The sequence below is a fragment of the Podarcis raffonei genome, chromosome 9 (genome assembly GCF_027172205.1).
Source record: "Podarcis raffonei isolate rPodRaf1 chromosome 9, rPodRaf1.pri, whole genome shotgun sequence".
NCBI lineage: Eukaryota > Metazoa > Chordata > Lepidosauria > Squamata > Lacertidae > Podarcis > Podarcis raffonei.
Window position 1 is genome coordinate 1,877,183 of NC_070610.1, and position 21,216 is coordinate 1,898,398.

The following is a 21,216-nucleotide window of genomic DNA, read 5'->3' on the forward strand; positions in this document are numbered from 1 at the left end:
TTGTGCAGCTATCTTTGGATGGACAAGAGATAAATGTAGCTGAAAGACACATGACACATGGTTTGCATGAATTGGATGTAGTGGTGTGGTAATTTAGCAATGGGAAATTAGGCAGCTATAGTAGTATTAGGTGGTCTTGGAACAGCAAAAAGTCTTGTCCAAACTCTCAGTCTGTAAAATGACAAGCTAAGAGAGCTTAACAGAAAATTACACCATTCTGCTCATTGCAATCTATTTTTTATTATTTTAAAACTTTTGGATATGCTGTTAAATGATATGTCTGCAATTAAATACTTTAGACTACATTTTTAAAAATATAACATCGTTAATGTTTTACTTGTAACATAACTTTCATCAGTGAAACACGGAAAATTCATTGACTCTTTTTGTTTAAAACATATATTAAATTACTCTCAGTATTCACATCACTTGCCATCTCACACAACCCTGTCAGGTTACAAGACCATTCTTGCCTCCTTCCTTTTTCATTTATTAAAGGCACCTGCTTCCTTTCTATACCTTTAGAGTCAACCCCAAAGCACAGGAGATGCTCTCTCGCCTCCCTCCCAAAGCAAGCAAACTGTGCCTCCAGAGCAAAGCTGGACTGAGTTCCCAGGTGACTTGTTTCTGCGCTCTCTCCTCGTGTAGCTCCTGCATGCGGTGCAACTGGGCGGCAAATAAATGCTGGCATAGTTTGGTGTGGATGGCTCAGAAGGGGCTCAAAAAGGCCCTTGCTCAGTCTCCGACCTGTGAGCAAATTTGTGGAGGGCATGAGACTTCAGGGTGCGCATACATAGTTGGCTTCCATTGGGAGATGAGTACGTCAGTAGCCTTAGGACACCTGCAGGAATCTGCAAGTTGAAAGAATTTACAGGATGGGTTTCTTTCTATCTAATGAAAGAAACGGTCTGGCGTGTCATTGCAAGAGGGGTCCCTGGAACAGGTCATGGGAGTATTTCTCAGGCCTTCCACTTGCTGCTTGCCACTTGTACAGTGGTACCTTGGCTTTCGAACATCTCCGTTGACTAACATTTTGGTTTTCGAATGCCATAAACCCGGAAGTAGATGCTTCGGAAAGTCAACATGCCACACGGCTTCCGCTGAGTGCAAGATCCTGAGGCCTAGCTGTCAGCTGTTGAGTTTTCGGTTTTCAAACGTTTCAGAACTTGAACGGTCTTCCAGAATGGATTACATTCAAAAACCGAGGTACCACTGTATTCAAATTCTCACTGCTGGTACCCTAAACTCAAGCTGCGGCAGAAACCAGTGTTGGCACCCCAGTGGAACAACTGCAAGTGCATTTCATCCCCCTCCAAAGGAGCTTTTGATCCCAGGCAGCTGAGAATTTGAATGATTGCTGAGTGCAGCTCCAATGACAGCTCCCCCACCTTCATTTCCAGGGGGCAACTGCAGAGCCAGGAAAGGGCTGGTTTGATCTATGTGCTTTGGGTTCCGTCCGCTGGAGAGAAGAGGAACGACACCAGCACCAAGACATCCCTCCAGAGTGGCACTTGAAATGGCTGCTTTGCTGCCCAGTTGGGCTGCGTTGCAACAAAAGGGTCTTTTAGAGAGGTCCTCTGTGGATCCCTTATGAGGCCATCATCTTAGAAATCATAAACCTGGGGTTGCTAACCTGCGCCGCTCCCAGCTCCCATCACACCCAACCAGTGGTCAGGGATGACAAAGAGTTGCAGTTCAGCAACAGCAGGAAGACTGCAAGTTACCAAAGCCTGCTAAAATAGATAGGGGTGTATCTTGTAGTTGTGCTGTTTTGTTTTTAGCAGCATGGGACACTAGGCAGCAATCTCTGTTAAATTTAAGTGTAGACCCAAAGCTCTTCATTTAATGACATTCACAAAGATTATTAAAAGGCATATCTGGAGGGGGGTTGGAGAAGGGAAAACCCAAACACTCCAGGTTGCTCCTCTCATCAAAGTTTTTCCAGATAAGACCCAGGCACAAATCCTTGCTTTCCGTTCTGTTCTGCAGTCCACCAGCCATCATTGCCTACTTCGATGATGGAGATGACATCACCTGCTTGGATATCCAGTTCATCCTCATTCTAGAAAAAGAGAACAAATGGAGGACTGAAGAGAGGTTTGCTCCAGCAGCAGCTGGAAGGTCCCAGGCTTCTCCATCACCATCCCAGGTAGAAGGCTAGGCCAGATCCCTTCTGCCTGACTCCCTTGTTGTTCAGGTGGAGACAGCATTTTGCTTTCCCCACACCTATAGTTGGGAGTGGAGCTGCCCAGTCCCACCCAGGTGCTGCTACAGGTGCTCTGATGGGTGGGCAACCTTGCTCAGCCAGAGGCAAAAGTGGGTGGAGTAACAAGACTAAAGTTTTCCTTTGCACATTAGACAGGCTTCTGCACACACACACAGACACACATACACACACTCCAGACAAGCAAGGGAGGTTATCGGATATCAAGGACACATTCATGCCAGGCAAAAACATTCCAGGTTTGAAGCAGAGCTAGTGGCAGGGAAGTGGAGTGTTGCCTGGGAAGAGTTTGGAGGGCCAGGTAAAGAGACCTGGAGGGCCACAATCAGCCTGTGGCCTTGAAGTGCCCCCCCCGGCCCTGCATACCATAAAGGGCCAAGGAGCCCCTCCAGCCTCTTCCCCCTTTTGAAGAATGTTAATTTTAGTAACAAGCACAACCTTAAGCAAAATTAAGTGACTGACTGACCAATTAATTATAACTTAGTTGATAGATCAACACATTTCTTTAATCAGGTGATGGCCTTCCTTTTCGTTAATGTATGCTAAACTCTATAACCTGGTTACCATGACCCAAATCAAATTGTGAACATACACAGCAGCCAAAGCTGCTCTGGGTACCAGGCGCCCAGACGGAGCTCATTGCTGACTTGTGACTTTGACGCCCACAAAGCGTTTCCTTACCTGGAGCTCTAGCAGCTGATGGAGCTGCCATTCAACTTCCCAACATGAAGACCATCTGCAGCATTGTGGAGAACAGCAGCAGCAGCAGGGCCCAACAGCCCTGCTCCCAGCCACCCTGTGAGGCCAGGGGCTTGTCACTTTGCCCAGGAACCAGCTCTGATAGCAGTGGGGCTTTAGGAAATCCCACCCGCCGGCTCTTTGCCTTGGAGTGTGGAGTAAGGGACCTCGAGGTAGTTCTGCTGTGCTCCTGGGCTTCAGCTGATGGCTCCTGTCACTGATTTTTCTTCAAGGCCTACACTAGCTCCCAGTACGTTTCTGAGCACAATTCAAAGTGTTGGTGCTGACCTTGAAAGCCCTAAACGCCCTCGGTTCAGTATACCTGAAGGAGCGTCTCCACCCCCATCATTCTGCCCGGACACTGAGGTCCAGCGCCGAGGGCCTTCTGGCGGTTCCCTCATTGCGAGAAGCAAAGCTACAGGGAACCAGGCAGAGGGCCTTCTCGGTAGTGGCGCCCGCCCTGTGGAACGCCCTCCCATCAGATATCAAGGAGATAAACAGCTATCTGACTTTTAGAAGGCATATAAAGGCAACCCTGTATCAGGAAATTGTTAATGTCTAATGTTTTACAATTTTTTATGTGCTGTAAGCCGCCCAGAGTGGCTGGGGAAACCCAGCCAGATAAGCAGGGTATAAATAATAAAATTACTACTACTACTACTGCATGCAGAGAGATCAGAGGAAGAGCTCTCTCTGCAGCTCCCATTTCTTGGGATAGTTTAACTAGAACTGCTTTGTGGCTTTGTGTTTAAAGATTTTCATCCTTGTTTTTGGGATCACGAAAGCGGCCTGCAAGGGAGCACGTCAGCTGTGCATGGCCTCCACTTAAAGGCAATTCATTCAATCAATCAGCCAATAAAAATAAAACCACATTTACCTCCTGGAGTTTGTGTTCAGATTGATATTGATTTTGTTTAAGCAGATTCTATGCCAGGGGTCCCCAAACTAAGGGAAGGATCAGGCCTGAGGGACTCATTTATCCGGCCCACTTCTGGGTTGGAGGAGCACCGGAAATAATGCTTGCGCATGCGCACAAGCTATTTTCGGTGCTCCTCCAACCCGGAAGTGCACCGGAAAGAGCGTGTGCCCACGCATATGGGCACGTGCTCCCCCACCCTCCAGCCCTCTGGCCCGTAGCGCGATCAGCGCTGGAGACACTGTCCCGAGGTGCAGTAAATTTGCTGACCCCTGCTCTATGCACCTGGGGGGATTTGATGCTTACCTGGGCTGTGTAATCATAGAGGACTCTGTAGTCCTCAGATGTAGAAAACTCTTCTTCTTGGGCTACGTGAATTGCTGCATAAACACCATCTGCTTTCTCAGCTGTGGGAACAAAGGGGTTAACTGCTTGGAGAGGTGAAGGATCCTGTGCAAGTGCTCAGAAAGGGAGAGAATCTGTTCTCTATACAGGCAACTCCCAGGAATGTACTGAGGCATTCCAAGGTGGCAGCTCAGCAGGTGCAATTGAACCCGTCTATCTAGATTTAGCCTTAGTAACCACATTAATTCCATGATGCATTCATAGCACAAAGAAAATATTTTGGCCTCAGCAATTGTTTTCAAGTACCGGTGCTGTTTTGAAACCTCAAAGAATGGGATCATTTTTTTAAAGGGATTTTATTGTTTATTATGAGTATTTATTAACCACCAGCTCATTAAAAGACTACCATGGCAGTATACAATAAAATCATTAAAATATCATAAAATTATACAGAACAAACTAGCAACACCAAATCAGATTAATTCTCTGGGGTGGATAACTATTAGAGATCATTGATTTCTATCCTCCCAAAAGGCAACAAACACTATACAAAAAGTGTAAAACAAAAGCAATTGCATCTCACAGCTACTTTTTTCACAGTCGCCAATAACTGTATTTCAGCTATCAAAAGTCTGTGTGAACAGAAGTGTTTTAAAATTCCTCCAGACATGGGTGAGAGAGACGCACATCCGCAGGGAGGGCATTCCATCAATATCAATATTTGCACCAGCTGATATTGGGGGAGGTGCTCTTTGGTCTCAGAGCATGGAGGGCTTCAAGGATGCCTGAGCGGCAGCAACTGGGAAGGGAAGGCCCTAAGTGTGGCAGCACCTCATCTTTGGAACTCCCTGCCTATTGAAATCAAGCAGGTGCCTTCTCTGGACTCATTCATTTTGGCACCGGATAAAAATATTCTTGCTTAGACAAGGCCACACATGCTTAGAAAGTTGAGGTAATCTTAATATGCATGTTAACTTTGAGGGGTTTCTTTTACATTCAAGTGGTGTATGAATCTTATGAACTAACTAAATACACAGTTTATCGTCGTCATCATCATCACACTGCACTGAGCAGCAGGAGGAGGCAGGCAGGCAGCTTTGCACAACGCCTCTTCTGTGCCAGACCCAAACTCAGGTAATCTTTGTTTCTCCGGGCTCCTTCTGCCTGCTCCTGCTTCTTCCAGGGCTGGTATGACCTGAGGTTTCACTTCCTTTGCAAGACAGAGTCCTGACAGCATTGCTGCAATAGCAGCACCCTGTGGCCCACAAGCATGTTTTGGCCAAGTCACGCCCACCGTCCCACCAGGGGGACCCAAGGGCCTTTGCAGGCACAGCTGCAAAGGGGCGCCAGGTTTTGCCAGGGGCAATAATCAGCTGGTTTCCAGGGACTGCATAGCTCTGTGCACAAAGCGCCCAAGCCCCAGCCACCAGCTGATGATGGGGCCTGCACAGAGCTCTGGAAGGGGCTTTTGCTTATGGCCTTGATTGCTCGGGCAAAAACAGATCGCCTGGCGCCACTGTTCCTCTCCCTCTCCCCTGCCCCCCCCCATCTTACACAGAGGCAAGCAGAGCCTGACGGGAGGCAAACAGCAGCCCCTCCCTTCCCCTGCTGGGCCCCCCTTTCTCCATCAAGTGCTCTTGGGGGAATGGGGAAAAACACCCATCTGTTGCAAGCTTTGAGTCCCTTTAAACAGATTAACACAGCAATGCCCAAAAGAGTGAAGGGGGTGGATTTGTGTTTAATCCTGAGAAGGTGCCAATGGCCCTTTTAAAATGTGGGCTCGCTTCCTAAAAAGAACATCAGTTGACCAAACATACCAGCTGGTGGAGCTGTGGGAACAATACTGTCGGAGGTGTTTCGATTGTTTCCGTGGAGCAATCCAGAGAATCTGTGGAGCCATAAGAACCCAGGATGAGCTTCAGAGCAAGAGGCATTGTCAGCCCCCTGCTTTCTTATTTATCATGGCTCCTGCGCTCATGGCCAGCGTTGAGGGTCACCCTCAGTGGGCCCCTGCCAGCGCCCAGACCCCATCAGGGCCCCCACTGAGGACTTCCATAGCCTCCTGGCCATGCCCCCCTCTTAGGAACCTGAGAGGAGCCCTGCTAGATCAGACCCAAGGCCTGCCTGCTTCACCAGGTGCCTCTGGGAAGCAGGACAAAAGGGCAACAGGCCTCTCCTGTACTGCTGCAACTGCTGTGCAGGGGTAGACTGCCCCTGAACATGGTGGCTCCATGTTGCCGTCCTGGTTAGTATCAATGGGCAGCCCCATCCTCCATGAAATACATCAACGCTTCTCGAAGCCAGAATGCAGTGCTTGAAGGGGCAATGAGTCCCACAGGCTAACTCTTGCCCCCGCCTCCCCCTTGCTGCCTGGACACCTGACCTCCGCAAGTGTGCAATCAGTGGCAAAAGTCAGTCCCCTTGCCCTTTCCTGCTGGGTGGATTGGGCCCAGAGTCAGAAGGAAAGCCCATGGCCAGCCATCAAGATGGCAGTGTCATCGCTCAGGCCTGGAGAGACAGTTCATGCGACACCCGAGATCACTGCTTCAAGAGAGTTGTGTTCATTGGTATTTCAGAGGAACTGAGCTGCAACTTTCCCTGCAGCCGGGGGAGGGGGATGCTGATCCCTCTGGTCTCACGTCTGTTTTGAGGTTATTTATTACATATATGGCAACGCAGTCGCGTGGGTGGCAAACTCCTTCCCAACTCCTTCCCTTTCTTATTTATTTAATATAATTTATAGACTCTTTGATTGCAGAAGGACCTCAAGGTGATTTACAAAAGAAATATGATTTTATTTGGCAGCTTCTCTGTCTCTTAAATTGCTGTGTTTTCGTACCCAATTTTAATAATATAATAATCATATCTGTTTTATTCCCTCCTGAATTTTTATTTTTCTTTTGACTTTAACAAAAGCTCTGTGTGTCGATTATTTTGTTATTCAATTTTATTTTATTTTTTAAAGATAGCAGAGATGTCCTAACTCACAGAGGGGAGCCTGGTAACTGCATATTCCCCAAAACACCCCCCAAAAAACAGATGGCTCTACACCTGTGCTGAGAAAGCTTCCCCAAAGTCTCTTGGGAGAGTCCCCCATATTCAAGTTGCCCAATGGGCCTGTGTTACCTCTTCATCATCCCACATGTCGGGATGGGGCTGCTGCAGGTTTTAGCCGTCAGGACTCGGTCGTAGTAGTTTTCGTAGCCAATGGCAGCTGCATTGGAGAAGGGGTGGAAGGCATGGGAAAAACCAGCTCAGCATCCTTGTACCATTCCCCCCCCCCACTACCGCATGGTCATTATCTCCTCTAAAGCTCACATTTAAAACCTTTCACAATATTTTAAGAACGGCAGGTTTCTAATGGTCTGGCAGGGGAATGCTACTGGTGATGGCTTGGGAGTGGAATGGGAAGCAAAGGATCTTCTGGACATTCCCCTTTGAAGAGGGCACGAGGGGGTCGGGGGGGGGGGCGGAAAAGCCCCAAGGGCCAGATAGGAAGTTCCCCATTCCTGCTGCAGCAGAATGTGGAATCCAAACAAAACAATTCCACAAAAAGGGATCTCAGCTAAGTATGTGAACTTCCTGGCAGTGTGGGCCATTCAAGAGTGGAACAGGCTGCTTAGGGAAGATGGTGGACTCTCCTTTCTTAGAAGCTCATAAACAGTGTTAGAAATTCAGATCTATAAGCTTGGTGTCAAATGGCTCCTTAAACCAAGGTTACAGTTGCCAAAACAGAATGCCTAGTTGCCACCCCCAGAATACAACTTTTTGGTTTCTGAAATTCATTCCGATCGTGTGGATAAAATATAATGGATATAATTTTACGGGTTGTGGTACTGGTGTGTGAAAGCAGTCTAGATCCAAGGACCCCAGGGAGGCCCCTCCAGGTGGTGGAGGCGACAGGAGCCATTCTAGCCCCCGGGCATCTTCATTTGGTCGCAAGGGGATGAGAGCCAGGTGCCACGGGTGCTTATAAGCAGAGGCTGGATGGTCACCACCCACAAGCAATGCTGCTGCTGCTGCAGAAGGTCTCCTGCAGCAGCAGCAGCAGCAGCAGCCGGGGGCTGGACTAGCTGCCTGGGAAGGGCCTTCCAGTCGCCCTTATTCCCACCCCTCCTTTCTGGAGTTCAGAGGTGACAATCAGACAACCAAAAACGCTAAATAAAAAAGTTCCCTCAGCTGGGTTACCTGGTGGCTCCATCCCAGTCATCTTATTCTGAACGAAGTGATTCATATCCGAGTCTATGTTGCAGTTCTCCAGGCTCACGCGGACCTCTTCATACAGCTGGGAGAGCGAGAAAGGGAAGACATGGGTTGGCTCCTGATCAGCACATTTTATGAACCAAAAACTTTTGCTTCTTTTGACACCAGTCATCTTAGTTCCTTCCTTGAAAATGGGTTTTTCTGAGGCTAAGATTCTAAGACTGTGGGCAGAGCCTGTTGCAGCCTTAATTCAGATGAGGCTACTGAGCACCTTCAGATGCTTCATAAATAAATAGAACAAAAACATGTTTTTTAGGAGTTAAGTTGCGGTTGAAAGTGTTGCGCTCTTCCTCAATGCTCTGGGCCATTTTGTTGTTTAATGGTTACTAGGAATCCCTTGGATCTCTTCTGAGTTTCTGGGATTCCCTTCCACTTTAGTTTTATTTATTTCCTTTCTATCCCACCTTCTTCCCTCCAAGGAGCTCAAGGTGGTGGTAGATAGCCCTCCCCCCCCCCACTGGATCCTCACAGCAACAACCCAGGAAGGTAGGTCAAGCTGAGAGCTGGCCCAAGAGGAGAGCTTCCAGGGGAGAGCTTCATGGCAAAGGGGGGCAGGATTCCAACCCTGGCCTCCCTGGCCTTCTAACCACTACACCACCGCTGGCGTGCATTTCCCTTACCTCATCGTCCTTCACGCACTGCAGGGAGAGCTGGTTGCAATGGACCCACAGGGAATTCCGGAGAATGGTGATTCGGTCGCATTCCTGGAGCTGGAAGGCCTGTATCCATGAAGGACAAAGGGGGGTTCCGTTGGGTCCATGGTGTTCTGCGACAGGGCCGCCGTCCAAAGGTGGCAGCTTGGGCATTTGGCAAGGGGCCACACTCAGGAGGGGAGCCACGGCTAGGGGCCCCCGGGACCTGCTGCAGCAAAGTGGTGCAGACTCACGGAAGGGCTTTGCAAAACCTGGACCTGACCCCATTCCAACATGGCATGCAGAAGTCCCACATGTCAACACGGAGAATGCATAGGCGTCAGTGGACCACGAAAACTGTGGCTCATATTGAGCCGTGGATACAAAGTGCTTTCCAAATGCAAACCTCTTACCTCGCAAGTGCTGATATGCTCCTGCTCCCAGGCAGTCCGGGCCTGATCCAGCAATTCTATGTTCTGCTTGTACACTCTTTCTGCAGCAGCAGAAAAACAAATGAGAGGTGTTCACCAATGAGGTACAAGTCTCTCTTTGTGTAGCCCCATCCCATGATTAGGAATCCTCCAGGACAAAATACCCAGGACTTAAAAGAACAGGAAGACCCTCCTGGATGGCTGGGTTGCCAGGACCTGTGCCTGCCCCAGCAGTGTGGGGCACATGTGACCTACTGTGGGTTTTCTGGATATTTAAAACAATACCTGCTTCATTTGCTGCCTCTTTGCACTGCCTTGCTTTGGTCTGACTCTGAAATATAAAAAGAGAAGACTGTCATGGCTCTGCAGAAGAAAGAGAAGGGATGCTAATTATTGTAAATACTGGATACCCTTGCCAACACAAGAAGAGCCAAAATGGCCTCTCTAGTCCTGTTCTCACAATGTCCAACCAAATACCCAGACGGAAAACCCACAAGCAGGACTCAAGCACAAGAGCAATCCGCTCTCCACCTGTGCTTTCCAGAAACTAGTATTCAGAAGCATTTCTGCCTCCAACTGTGGAGCCAGAGCAGAGCCCCCCCCCCCCCCGGCTCCCAGCCACTGACTCCTCCATCGAGGTTGCTGGACATCCCTGCCCATTTGGCCAAGGCTGGCCCAGGAATTCCTCTGCAGCTGGCATTTCTCCCGTCACATCCCAAATAATCCAAATCCTGCCATTTATTAATTTCTAGGGTTTGGAGGCTCCCCCCCAAATCTATAACAATATACAACATATACAGAGTACATATATCAGAGTACAGCTCAAATCACCTCCAAACCCCACCCAGCCCCCTCGGTAGTTACCAAAATTCTTCCCATTAGCACAATATACAACACTATCAAAAACCAGCCCATACAAGGAATAAATATACCATCTTTAGCATGCAAGCCAACTGACTAAAAGAGCCAACCCAATCTGCACTGAACAGGAACAGACTTATTATTCTTTTTGTGTTAGCGAATTCAATAAAAGGGCACCAGATAAATACAAATGGGTCATTTTCCTGTTGACCATGCACACAAGTTTCTAACAAAGCAATCCTTGGGAACTGTGAATTTTGAAGGATAGCTGTGTTTCAGTTTGCATTAAAATACAGGCCAACCCAAATTTCTCCTCCACCTCTAGCTAAGGGAGAAATGACACCCTAGTTTTTCATCAGCTGAGTCAAATGGGACAACCCAGGAACCAGGGAACTAGGGAGATCACCACAGCGAGAAGCGGGTGTTTGCTGGAGGCCCAACACCCAGCTGCTCCCTTGAAAGACCACTGAGATTCTAGGATACCTTTTCTGTTTGCTTTGGGTTGCCCACGGCACTTATCCTCTCCAAGGTCTGTTCAGCCTCATCGGTGTCTTTGCACTTCTGCTCATAAGACTTCTTTGACTGCAGGCAAAGATATAAATACCGTCGATGTGTTGTGAACCACCTTGAGATCAATGGGTATAGGGCAGTATAAATTTAATAAATAAAATGAATAAAAAATAAGTAAATGAGATTGGGTGGGACGTGGGTGGCGCTGTGGGTAAAACCTCAGCGCCTAGGACTTGCCGATCGCATGGTCGGCGGTTCGAATCCCCGCAGCGGGGTGAGCTCCCGTCGTTCGGTCCCAGCTCCTGCCCACCTAGCAGTTCGAAAGCACCCCCAAGTGCAAGTAGATAAATAGGGACCGCTTTCGACTTCCGGGTTAGCGCCATCGCCTAATGGCGGATTCCCTCCGAGCTCCGGAGGGAATCGGCTTAGTAGGGGCCGGGTCCTGCCGCGGCGGCGACGCGGGGACCCTCAGAAACCACAGGCGCTGAAGCCTGTGGACCTGGTGACTCGGCGGGCACCATTTGCGCCCCCCCGACCCGCGAAGGAGCCTTTTTAAAGGCTCCGGAACGGGGGACGGAGAGCGGTGTGGTGCTGTGAGTCGACTGCTTCCCCTACTGAGTGAAGCCGCATGCCATGGACGGAGAGCGCTGACTTCTTTCTCAGAACATTTGGACTAAAAGTAACAACCCGTGAGTAATACGGAAATTGGACTTAAAAAGAGAATTTTTTTTTTTTTGGAATTAGGTACGACCAGGTAAGGTGCAAAGAGGAAGTCCGCCTACCCACCTTGTAAACATCTTAAAGCAAGGATTTTATAACTAAGGTTGAGAGAACACCTTTCTCTTTTGTGGATAAAAGCAATTAACTCCACGTTTTGGCAATATAAGTGATTGTGCTGGAGGATAAGAGCTAATATTGAGAGCGGAATTGTCACCCCTCCCCCAGGACCCGGGAGCGATCGGTGAGAGAGCCTGCGGAAGAGACATAGAAGACTTTGACAGCTGTCAAACTAGCTGTCAAAGTTGGGGGGAAAGGAGAACTTTGTTTCTGTTGTCTTTGCTGGTTATATTTGTTACAATTTGGTAACAAATTGTTAAAAATAAAGAAGAAAAGGCTAACTTGACTTTTGGGTTGGAACTGGAAGATACTAAGAAACCAGAATCCCTCTAGAGGACATTACAAAAATGGCTGTAAGTGGAAAAACACTGGCTGAACTGGAGAGGACTTTTTTTCTCTTGGGAAAGTTGCAGGAACAGAGTGATGTTTTGGCTACAAATGTTACAATATTGAATGGAACAGTAAATAAAGTTACTGAGCCTGGGAGGGACTTGACTCAAGTCTTTGCAGCTGAACAAAAAAGTTTTGCAGTTGAACTAAAAATTTCTGCAGCTGAACAAGAAAAGAAATCTGAGAAATTTGAGAATGTGATGAAAGAGAAACATGATGATTTGAAGGAAAAGGAAGGAGGAGCTATAATGCCACAGATGATTGAGGAGAGCCAGAGGCCGGTTAAGATGGATACAAAGGAAAATAAGATCAGGATGATGAAAATCTGGTTTGAATTGAAGAATGGAGAATGGAGAGATCTCCTTATGTGGAGATCTGAAGACCTATGGAATACAAACCTGGCTAAAGTGGAAACTGGAGCTTTTGGGACATTTGGACTTAAGAGAAGCAAGAAACAAGATTTTGGCTCCACTTTTAAATATGGAGGCCTGGCTGGAACATGGACCTTATTGGGACAGAGCTTCTTCGAGATTTGGTGTTCAATATAAAGGACTATCAAAAAAACCGGCAGAGAGGAATTGAGAGAGAATTAAGAGCCTCGGACGTGAGGTCGCCAGGCTGACAGCAGATGGACTGATGGACTTTTGTTGGGGTTCGAAACCGGGAAAGGGGGGGTGGGGCTTTGGGTGTACAATTATATTCTGTTTCATTCAATTTTGTTTTGCCACTAACATAAAAATGGGGAATTCGTGGAAGGGAATTGGGGTCGACCTTAGAAAAAGATTTTTAAGAATAAGTACTGATGTATAAAGATTGAGGTTTATAAGTTAAAATTGGTTAACTAAAATGAATTAAAGAAAATAAGGTAAAGTTTGGGGACAAGAACTTGCTGAGCTAAAAATTGGAACTGGAATACAAGAAGGGGAGGTGTGGGGAAGTCAAGGAAATTGGTTATTGATAGTAAGAAATGTAAATTTTATGTGTTTTTAATTGTTTTTTTGTTTTTTCTTTATTTTTTGAAAATTTCAATAAATATTTTTTTAAATAAATAAATAAATAAATAGGGACCGCTTTCTAGCAGGAAGGTAAACGGCGTTTCCGTGTGCGGTGCTGGTGCAGGCTCGCCAGAGCAGCTTCGTCACGCTGGCCACGTGACCCGGAAGTGTCTCCGGACAGCGCTGGCCCCCGGCCTCTTAAGTGAGATGGGCGCACAACCCTAGAGTCGGATACGACTGGCCCGTATGGGCAGGGGTACCTTTACCTTTACCTTTAAATGAGATTGGAGGCGAGGGAGGGAGGGAGGGAGGGAGCTGGCGGCACGACAGCAGGGAATCCCCAGAAGCTGAAGGCCCTTCTTAGGATAGTGTCCTAGGCTAGTCCTACTCGGAATGGACTCACTGACGAACTTGGGCTCATTAATTCCTAGGGACATTAAAATGCATTGCATTTAAAGCCTGCACTGCGGGGGTTGGACTAGATGACCCTTGGGAATCCCTACGAATGTAGGATTCACTGTGATACCGCTTTAGAGTCATGGCTTCCCCAGCGGCAGAGCATATGCCCGCGCTGCCCAGGGCGGGTGCACTCCTGAGGGGGGTGGGGCGCAAAGGGTGCCCTCCCAGGCGCGGGGTAGCCACTGGGGTGCGCCCAGCGGCCGGGGGCGGAGCGAGTCGCCAATGGCAGACATTCGGTGCACCGCCTGCCCGTGACTGCCAAATGTCACCCCCCCTCAGTGAAAACACCCGGGGGGGTCCGCCCCCGCCACACCCCCCTTCCTGTGCCCCCGGCTTCCCCAAAAGGATTATAAGAAGTGTAGTTTGTTAAGAGACTAAGAGTTGTAGGGAGAGCCCTCGTGGCCTCACAGAGCTATCATTCACAGTGCAGTCTAACAGTCAATCCCTCTTCTGCACACTGAACAAACTACAGCTCCCATAATTCTTTGCAAGGAGCTAGACCCCTTTAAAGGGGTATAATAGTGCTTTGAATGCATAGGGTGAATGTGGCCCAAGTGCTACTCAGAGAAGAACCTAAGTTAGTCCTGTCTATTAACTTCAATGGGTCTACTCTGAGTAGCATCCTAAAAATCTACGCACCTCAATGGATCATACCAAGGTCAAAGGTGGATTCTGGACAGGGTGGCCGGTGTCTCTGCACGGGGCATCAACAGGGCACCGCAGCTATAATGCGGTGCAATGAGCAGAATGGAGGGAGGGAGGCAGGGTTGCCAAATTTTGGGCTCACTCAGGGCACCACTGGAATTTTAAAGTCTGCCACTGCCAAGGGCCTCTATCCCATGGTGGCCAACCAAGTGCCTCTGGGAATCCCACAATCCCATGTTTGGAGGGCAACTCTCTCCCTCAGAGGAGACCCACCGGCAAGAAGGGACTTCAGTCACTCATGCCTAGGTGAGCTCCATTGTAAGGGGCCTCATCCTCAGCCTGATTAAAGCAATTATATAGGCTGTGGTGAAATACGTGCGCTCTTTAAGCTCATTTCTTACCTCCATGGTCTTCTTGTACATTGAGAGCTTGTTCTTGTGCACTCGCTCCATTGTACTTTCATACTGCAGGAAACACAGAAGATTTACAACTCTTGTCCCCCAGCAAAAGAGCTTTTAAGCTGGGGCTGCCCTACACCTGGAATTTCCTGGATAGAACTGGGATTCGGGGCAGAAATTGCTGAAATGTCCGGGAAAATCCAGACGTATGCAACCCATGTTGGAGGTCTATATTTTGACAAATTTCCTTAAAAATAGCTTAACAACTTTGTCTGCCCCCTCCCATAAAAAAAAACCTTTGGATTTTCCCTTTTTGAAACTGGGCAACCCAATTTTAAGCTCTCTGCCTTGCTTGGATTAAATTTGTGTGATTTCAACAAGCCTGCCTTCAACCGTGCAGAGCTGAAATAGTGCAAGTTAAAGACACATCAGATGCAATCTTGCTGCATTCACACAATTCCAGACGACTGGTGAACCTTGGAACACCACCTCGAACAGACAAAACCCCTGTGCACACCTCAAAACAGAACACAGGCAAAAAAAAGCAGGCAGCGCCCGACCCACCACCAAACAAGTAAAAAACCAAAGCATAAAAAGTAAACATTTGGGAGGAAGCCTTGAAGGTGCCTTGTCTCCCTTTGGGGATCTGACTGACACAGCGCTTCTCCTTCTGCTCTGGCTGTCTATTTGTCAGTAGGGCCAATAGGGCAACATCCTCAGAAAGCCCTTCTCCACAGTTAAACCCAGCGGCACTTATCACCTCCATTCAGGAAAAGCGGAGAGTTAGGATACAGCCTGTCTGTCAATCACATCCAATATATTAATGTCTCTCAAACATCAGAGAACCATTTACAGGGATGCTGTCCCTAAGTTATTGGGCGAAGTTAAGTCCCTTCGTACTCTGATCTGCAGCCTGGAGGGACCTGGGTCAGAATTCACAAAGTGGAGAAATGGCAGCATGTCTTTGAAAAGAAGCCCCTCAATATCTGAGGCAAGTTAGGCTTCATGGAAGGTCAAAGTGCACACGATGGACAGTTTCTTTCTTTCTTTCTTTCTTTCTTTCTTTCTTTCTTTCTTTCTTTCTTTCTTCTCCCTAAAGTTTTCTTTTAAAATGAAAAATAGCCAAGGAAAGCTGGAATTGGAAGGCACGGAGTGTTGGGAGAGGGGACTGTTTAACCATTTCCCTCCCTGTAGTTCCCCCCAAATTTCCCCACCAGATCTCTTCCTTCTGAATGAGAAAAGCAGCTTAGAGAGGAATGTAAGCAACCAAAGGGAAACAAGACCAAGTTGTTCTGCCTGTTTTCTCTACTTCTGATTACAGCCTCCTTCAGCTTTTTCATTTGGAAGAAAGAGCTACAATTCCCAGCATCCTTAAACTACAGTTCCCAGGATTCTTTGGGTGAAGTCACATGCTTTAAATGTAAACGCTGAACATCTTCAAATGTATGGGGTGGATCTGCCCTTCCAAGAATCACAGCAGTGCCTGTCATGTGAAGTTTGGCTCTCAGTCTGACTGAAAGCACAAGAGACAAACTGATTTCACTGGCATTGAGCTGCAACAATTTTAGGTGCATCAGGCCCTGCAGGGTTCTGGTTTTGTTTAAAAAGTATATTTCTACATTGCCTGGGCTGATTTAGCCTTTTAAATAATACACAGGTGTGTATAAAATAGATGAGCAAGAGGAACAAATGAGATTTCTAGTGCATTTGCCCCTTTCAATTATGCACCTGTCCCTTAAGTCTCACATATATTTTAAAGTTAATTGAGACGACAGTGGAAAACGGGGCAGCCAGAGGGGAAAGAGATTCTCTCCTATTTCCCAAGCAGACTTGAGATTCTGTAAGGTGACTCAGGAGAGGGCTTCCAGCACCTTCCTCTCTGCACTGCCACTATCATCCTGGGTCCTCAGAATGAATCCCAGGCAGGAATAGGGAACCTGGCCTTTCAAACCTCGTTGCACCTCTGACCACTGGCCATGCTGGCTGGGCAAGAAAAGCCTCCCTGTCTCTTTTGCTTGGAGGAAAATAAGGCCACCCTGCCCAGCTGGGCCTGGGCGCATCAGACAGGCTGCTGCTAACTCTCTTGCTCCAGAGTTGATTCCAGTTTCTGCTCTCTGAGACTAACGACTCTGGAGAGAAGGGAAGGGGGAAGGGGGAAGGGGGAAGGGGGATGGGGGAAGGGGGAAAGGGGGAAGGGGGGAAGGGGGGAAGGGGGAAGGGGGGAGGGGGGAAGGGGAAGGGGGAAGGGGGGAGGGGGAAGGGGGAAGGGGGAAGGGGGAAGGGGGAAGGCTTCTTGAAAGGCCATGTCTGCCTGTGATGCCTGGATGCATCCCCTGAAAACAAAGAAAAATTCTCTCTCTCTTTAGAACTATTGTGCTTTTCCCACTTGATGCAGACTTAATCAACTGAAATGCATAGAGTTAATCAACTAACCTTCTTTAATTGGGTTATGGTCATTATCATCACCATTCATATTATTTATACAGTAATTAACATTCATTTTCATTATTAATGATGGTGATATAAACATCTTCATAATCAATAATATAATACATAAATGTCTTTGCTGCTGCTCTGTCCCTTTGCTATCTAGTTGGGGACCCAACTGTTCACTCCTCCTGGGGTGACCATTATTTTATGCCTCACCTTTTTCCTCTGCTCCTTCTGCCTTTCTCTGAATTCTTCCAGGCCCTTCAGTTCCTCCTTCATCATTATGGCCAGCTGGATGTGAGAGTTCCCAATACTTTCAATTTCTGCAGAAAATCAGAATGCAGAGTTTGTCCGGATGAATCTTCTACACAGGAGCTGAGCAATCCCACCTTTGCAGGTGACCTTTCCTTCACAGTCACAGTGAAAGTATCCTTAGCCAGCATGAGGATGTTCACTGTTGGTGTGTCTGCTCAGCATTGCTGGTCATTGCTCAGCATACAAACTGACAGCATCCTTTATTCCCAGTGAGTAAAGTAAAATAAGCAAGCTGCACAAACACACTTCAAAACTAGTGCCTGATGGGGCACTTTCAACCTGCCACTATCACATCTTGGAAAATTCAGGTTGGGCAATTAGTGCGGATTGAGAGGTCTTGCGCAACAAACCCACTTCCCCAAAACAGATTCGGTTTTTTGCAGTAACAAAAGTGATGAGGAAATACAGGAAAGGGTGAAATAATATTTCCTTCAACAGCGCTTTCTAACCTCCCCACAGACAAATCAGGGTGAATGCTCATTAAAAAGTTGGCATCGTCCTCCTATCACCCCGCAAATGAATCAGGATGGCTGTTCAGTAAACAGGTTGGCTTGAAGCACAAGTATTTGTAACTACGCACACCAGGGACCCTCCCACAAGTTTCCTTCAGGAGAAACCAAGCCTAGGAAAGTGCTTTGCCCCCGGAACTTCTCACTGCTGAGAGAATTGTAGTGTGTGTGTTGTTACACTTCAAGTGGTCAGAGACTCTAGGGATTCCATAATATTAATTATTGTACTCTCCTTCTGTCTCTTTTTCAGTTGACAAGCCAATAATTTTCCGCATTTATTTTGGGATTCCAAGCTCTTTTTCAGGGTTCAGATTCCTTAGAAAGAGGGTCAAGGGACACTGCAGTGTCTTTAGGCTATATGGTTTTGTTTAAACACATATACCACCTGGGCGTAGGATGGATGGACTTGCAGCGTTAACACCCTGAAAAATCTTACTTCCTCATTAGGGTTCCAGGGGAGCCCCAAAGTCCAGCACAGGTTCAGCATAAAGCAAGACATGCCTCTCTGCGTCCCCACCCACAATTATGTCCATTGTTCTTCTACCTACCAGCCAAGGTAGGGGCCTGGGGGAAAGACACAGCGAGACTTCTTAGGGTATGCTAAATTGTGGACTTTAACCAGCCCAAGTCATCACCTTAACAAAGGAACTGTTTGGCAAGCTGCTGCTTTCTCAGGTACAGGATCTCAGGTTTGGGAGGGCCCCCAGGGCCCCATCCAGACTGACCCCCCACAAACTCATAACAATCCATTAGCATATGAGCTGCAATAAAACAGTTAACACACTCTAATGCTGCACTTAAAGGGATAAAAACACCCATCTGCAGTGAAAGTAAACTTCTTACTGGTGGGAGATGTGTAAAACCTGCTCTGTTAATCTGCAGCCTGGCTGGCCTCTTCCCCTGAGTAACCTTGGATGTTCTGCCCTTCCACAAATTACTCTCCAAGTGGAGAAGGGCAGCGAGAGGAGCTTCCTACTATACTTACGTTGCTTTAGGATTTCAAATGAAGCTTTCAGAGTGCTGAGAAGGAAGAGATAAAAGGGCAGTTATTTTTCTTACAGATAGAAATAACAAAACAGAAGAGTCCACAGCCACTCGCTTCATCACCCAGACTGCCAACACAACAATCACAGCTGAGGAACACAGGAGGAGCCTGGCTGCAGGATCAGTCCAGAGGCCCATCCAGCCCAGCAGCCTCTGGAACACAACGAAGAACCTGAGCGCAACAGACTCACTTTCTCCCCGCTTGCGATTCCCAGCAACTGGAGCTCACAATGGTGGCTGGTGCCCTCTGGGACTGGTAGGCAGCAAGCTGGGACCCCAACAGAAGGTGGCGCCGGAGCCTAGGGCAAGCAGAGCCAGCTAACTCTAGTTTTGCCCTCTCCTCCTCCCTGCCAAGTTCTGCAAGGCCGGGCAGATGAGGGCTGGCCGGAGGCAGAGTGACTTTGGCCAGCCTCCATGGGGTATTCAGAGGCCGGTTGTCTCTAGCAGTGGAGGTAGAACATCCTTTTCATGGCTAGTAGCCATGACACGGGTGGCACTGTGGTCTAAACCACTGAGCCTAAGGATTGCCAATCGGAAAGTCGGTGGTTCGAATCCCCGCGACGGGGTGAGCTCCCGTTGCTCGGTCCCTGCTCCTGCCAACCTAGCAGTTCAAAAGCACCTCAAAGTGCAAGTAGATAAATAGGTACCACTCTGGTGGGAAGGTAAACGGCATTTCCGTGCGCTGCTCTGGTTCGCCAGTCATGCTGGCCACATGACCCGGAAGCCAGTAAAGCAAGATGAGCGCTGCAACCCCAGAGTCGGCCATGACTGGACTTATCCGTCAGGGGTCCCTTTACCTTTACCTTTACCTTTAGCCACTGAGAGGCATATCTTTTGTGAGACCTTTAGCTGAGATTCCAGCATTGCAGGGCTTGGACTAGAGTCCCTTCCAACTCTATAATTCCATGATTCCACAACCTGATCAAGCCTCTTAATGTCTACACACGCAGCAACCACAAGTCAGACAGATACTGTAGACCAACTCACAGAGAAAAGATGTGTGAAATCGATTTCAGAATATCTTATAACCCCAGGAACAAATTTTCTACCTATCTGCTAACTGTCCTAACCTAAAAGCTAACTATATTCAGTATAAATCACTAGCATTTATAGAGAGGGAGAAAGAGAAAGAGTTGGCGAAAGCAATTAAATGCTTAGTGGAGCAGTGAGCTAAAGATTCCTTTGAGCTTTATGTGCCTTTCTTATCAATCCAACCTTCCTTACTGTGATCTCCAAACAGCTCCATTTCTTATCATTTTTACTGGGATTTGTGTGTGCGCATAGCAATTTTCTGATCCGTATCAGTGTGCTGGAATGTTACAAAAGCAACTGTGATAATGGATCTGCCTTTTTTAGTGCCTGAAAAGAAATCCGAGCCAATTACTGGTCATTGAACTCCTATATCTTAATTTTCCCTCGCTTCTCCGGCTTCCTTCAAACGAAAACAGGTAGCCCATAATAGAGCCCATGACGATGTTTCTTGGCCGCCCTCTTGTGGCATCGTTCCACCTTCTGCTTAAGACTCCTTAAGTCCTCTGGACAGCGCTTCTCCAACCAAGGGGCCTTGGACCACTTCCAGGTGGAGCTGAGGGCTGCCGCCGCCACCGCCTGCCTAGCGCCTCCTCGCTTGCCCAGCCGCCCCTCTGGCTGTGCCACAGCCTTCAAGTTGGACCAATGGCAGCGCCAGCAGCTCTTTATCTGCTGAGCAAAAGTTGCCAGGAGGCAGAGGGCATGAGAGGAAGAGGAAGGTAGGAAAGTCTCCCACCGCTTCTGAGGGGAGAGGCGCTAAGGAGGGGTCACTAGGAACTGTAGTGCAGTGTATTAACCTTATCCCAACTATTAAATTTAAGTAGTGCACATATTTCCAAATCACTAGTAATCTCCTTAAACATCTGGTCCAAAATCATTTTAATCATTTGAGAAATATCTATCGGAACTAAAATGCCTAGATATGTTACATCTGGTCACCAACAAAATGGCCAATTAGTGTATTAATGCCCATTGGCATTAATTTAAATTTTGACAAATTAATTGTATACCCTGAAATTCTATCAACATGATTAAATATTTTGATTAATACCAATATGGATGTTCCAAGTCTACTAATAAATAATAATAATAAATCGACATCCTGGTTCTGGGGAGTTTGTCACATGCCTTTCCCCCAGCCGGACTCATCTCTGCTTTGTGGCCTCCCTCCTCTCCTGTTTCAGCTTCTGCCTCGGCCTGGACTTCTTTCTGCCCCAGACTCCCCCTGCTCATTGAGCCCTGTGA

The 21,216-nt window shown here is 47.7% G+C and overlaps 1 protein-coding gene across 1 annotated transcript in view; it reads right to left on the minus strand.

Annotated features, from left to right (window-relative positions):
• Window positions 1-221: 221 nt before the first annotated feature.
• The window catches only part of PSTPIP1 (proline-serine-threonine phosphatase interacting protein 1), a 43,537-nt gene continuing 22,542 nt past the window's right edge, over window positions 222-21,216 (minus strand). The window contains exons 4-15 of the mRNA XM_053402661.1: window positions 18,884-18,918; window positions 17,291-17,397; window positions 14,648-14,710; window positions 10,894-10,992; window positions 9,835-9,880; window positions 9,532-9,611; window positions 9,107-9,205; window positions 8,412-8,508; window positions 7,350-7,437; window positions 6,041-6,111; window positions 4,185-4,285; window positions 222-2,062 (exon numbers count right to left, since the gene is read on the minus strand). Coding sequence (XP_053258636.1) covers window positions 1,931-2,062; window positions 4,185-4,285; window positions 6,041-6,111; window positions 7,350-7,437; window positions 8,412-8,508; window positions 9,107-9,205; window positions 9,532-9,611; window positions 9,835-9,880; window positions 10,894-10,992; window positions 14,648-14,710; window positions 17,291-17,397; window positions 18,884-18,918 — 1,018 coding nt within the window. The 3' untranslated portion in view covers window positions 222-1,930. The remainder of the gene's footprint in view (window positions 2,063-4,184; window positions 4,286-6,040; window positions 6,112-7,349; window positions 7,438-8,411; window positions 8,509-9,106; window positions 9,206-9,531; window positions 9,612-9,834; window positions 9,881-10,893; window positions 10,993-14,647; window positions 14,711-17,290; window positions 17,398-18,883; window positions 18,919-21,216) is intronic.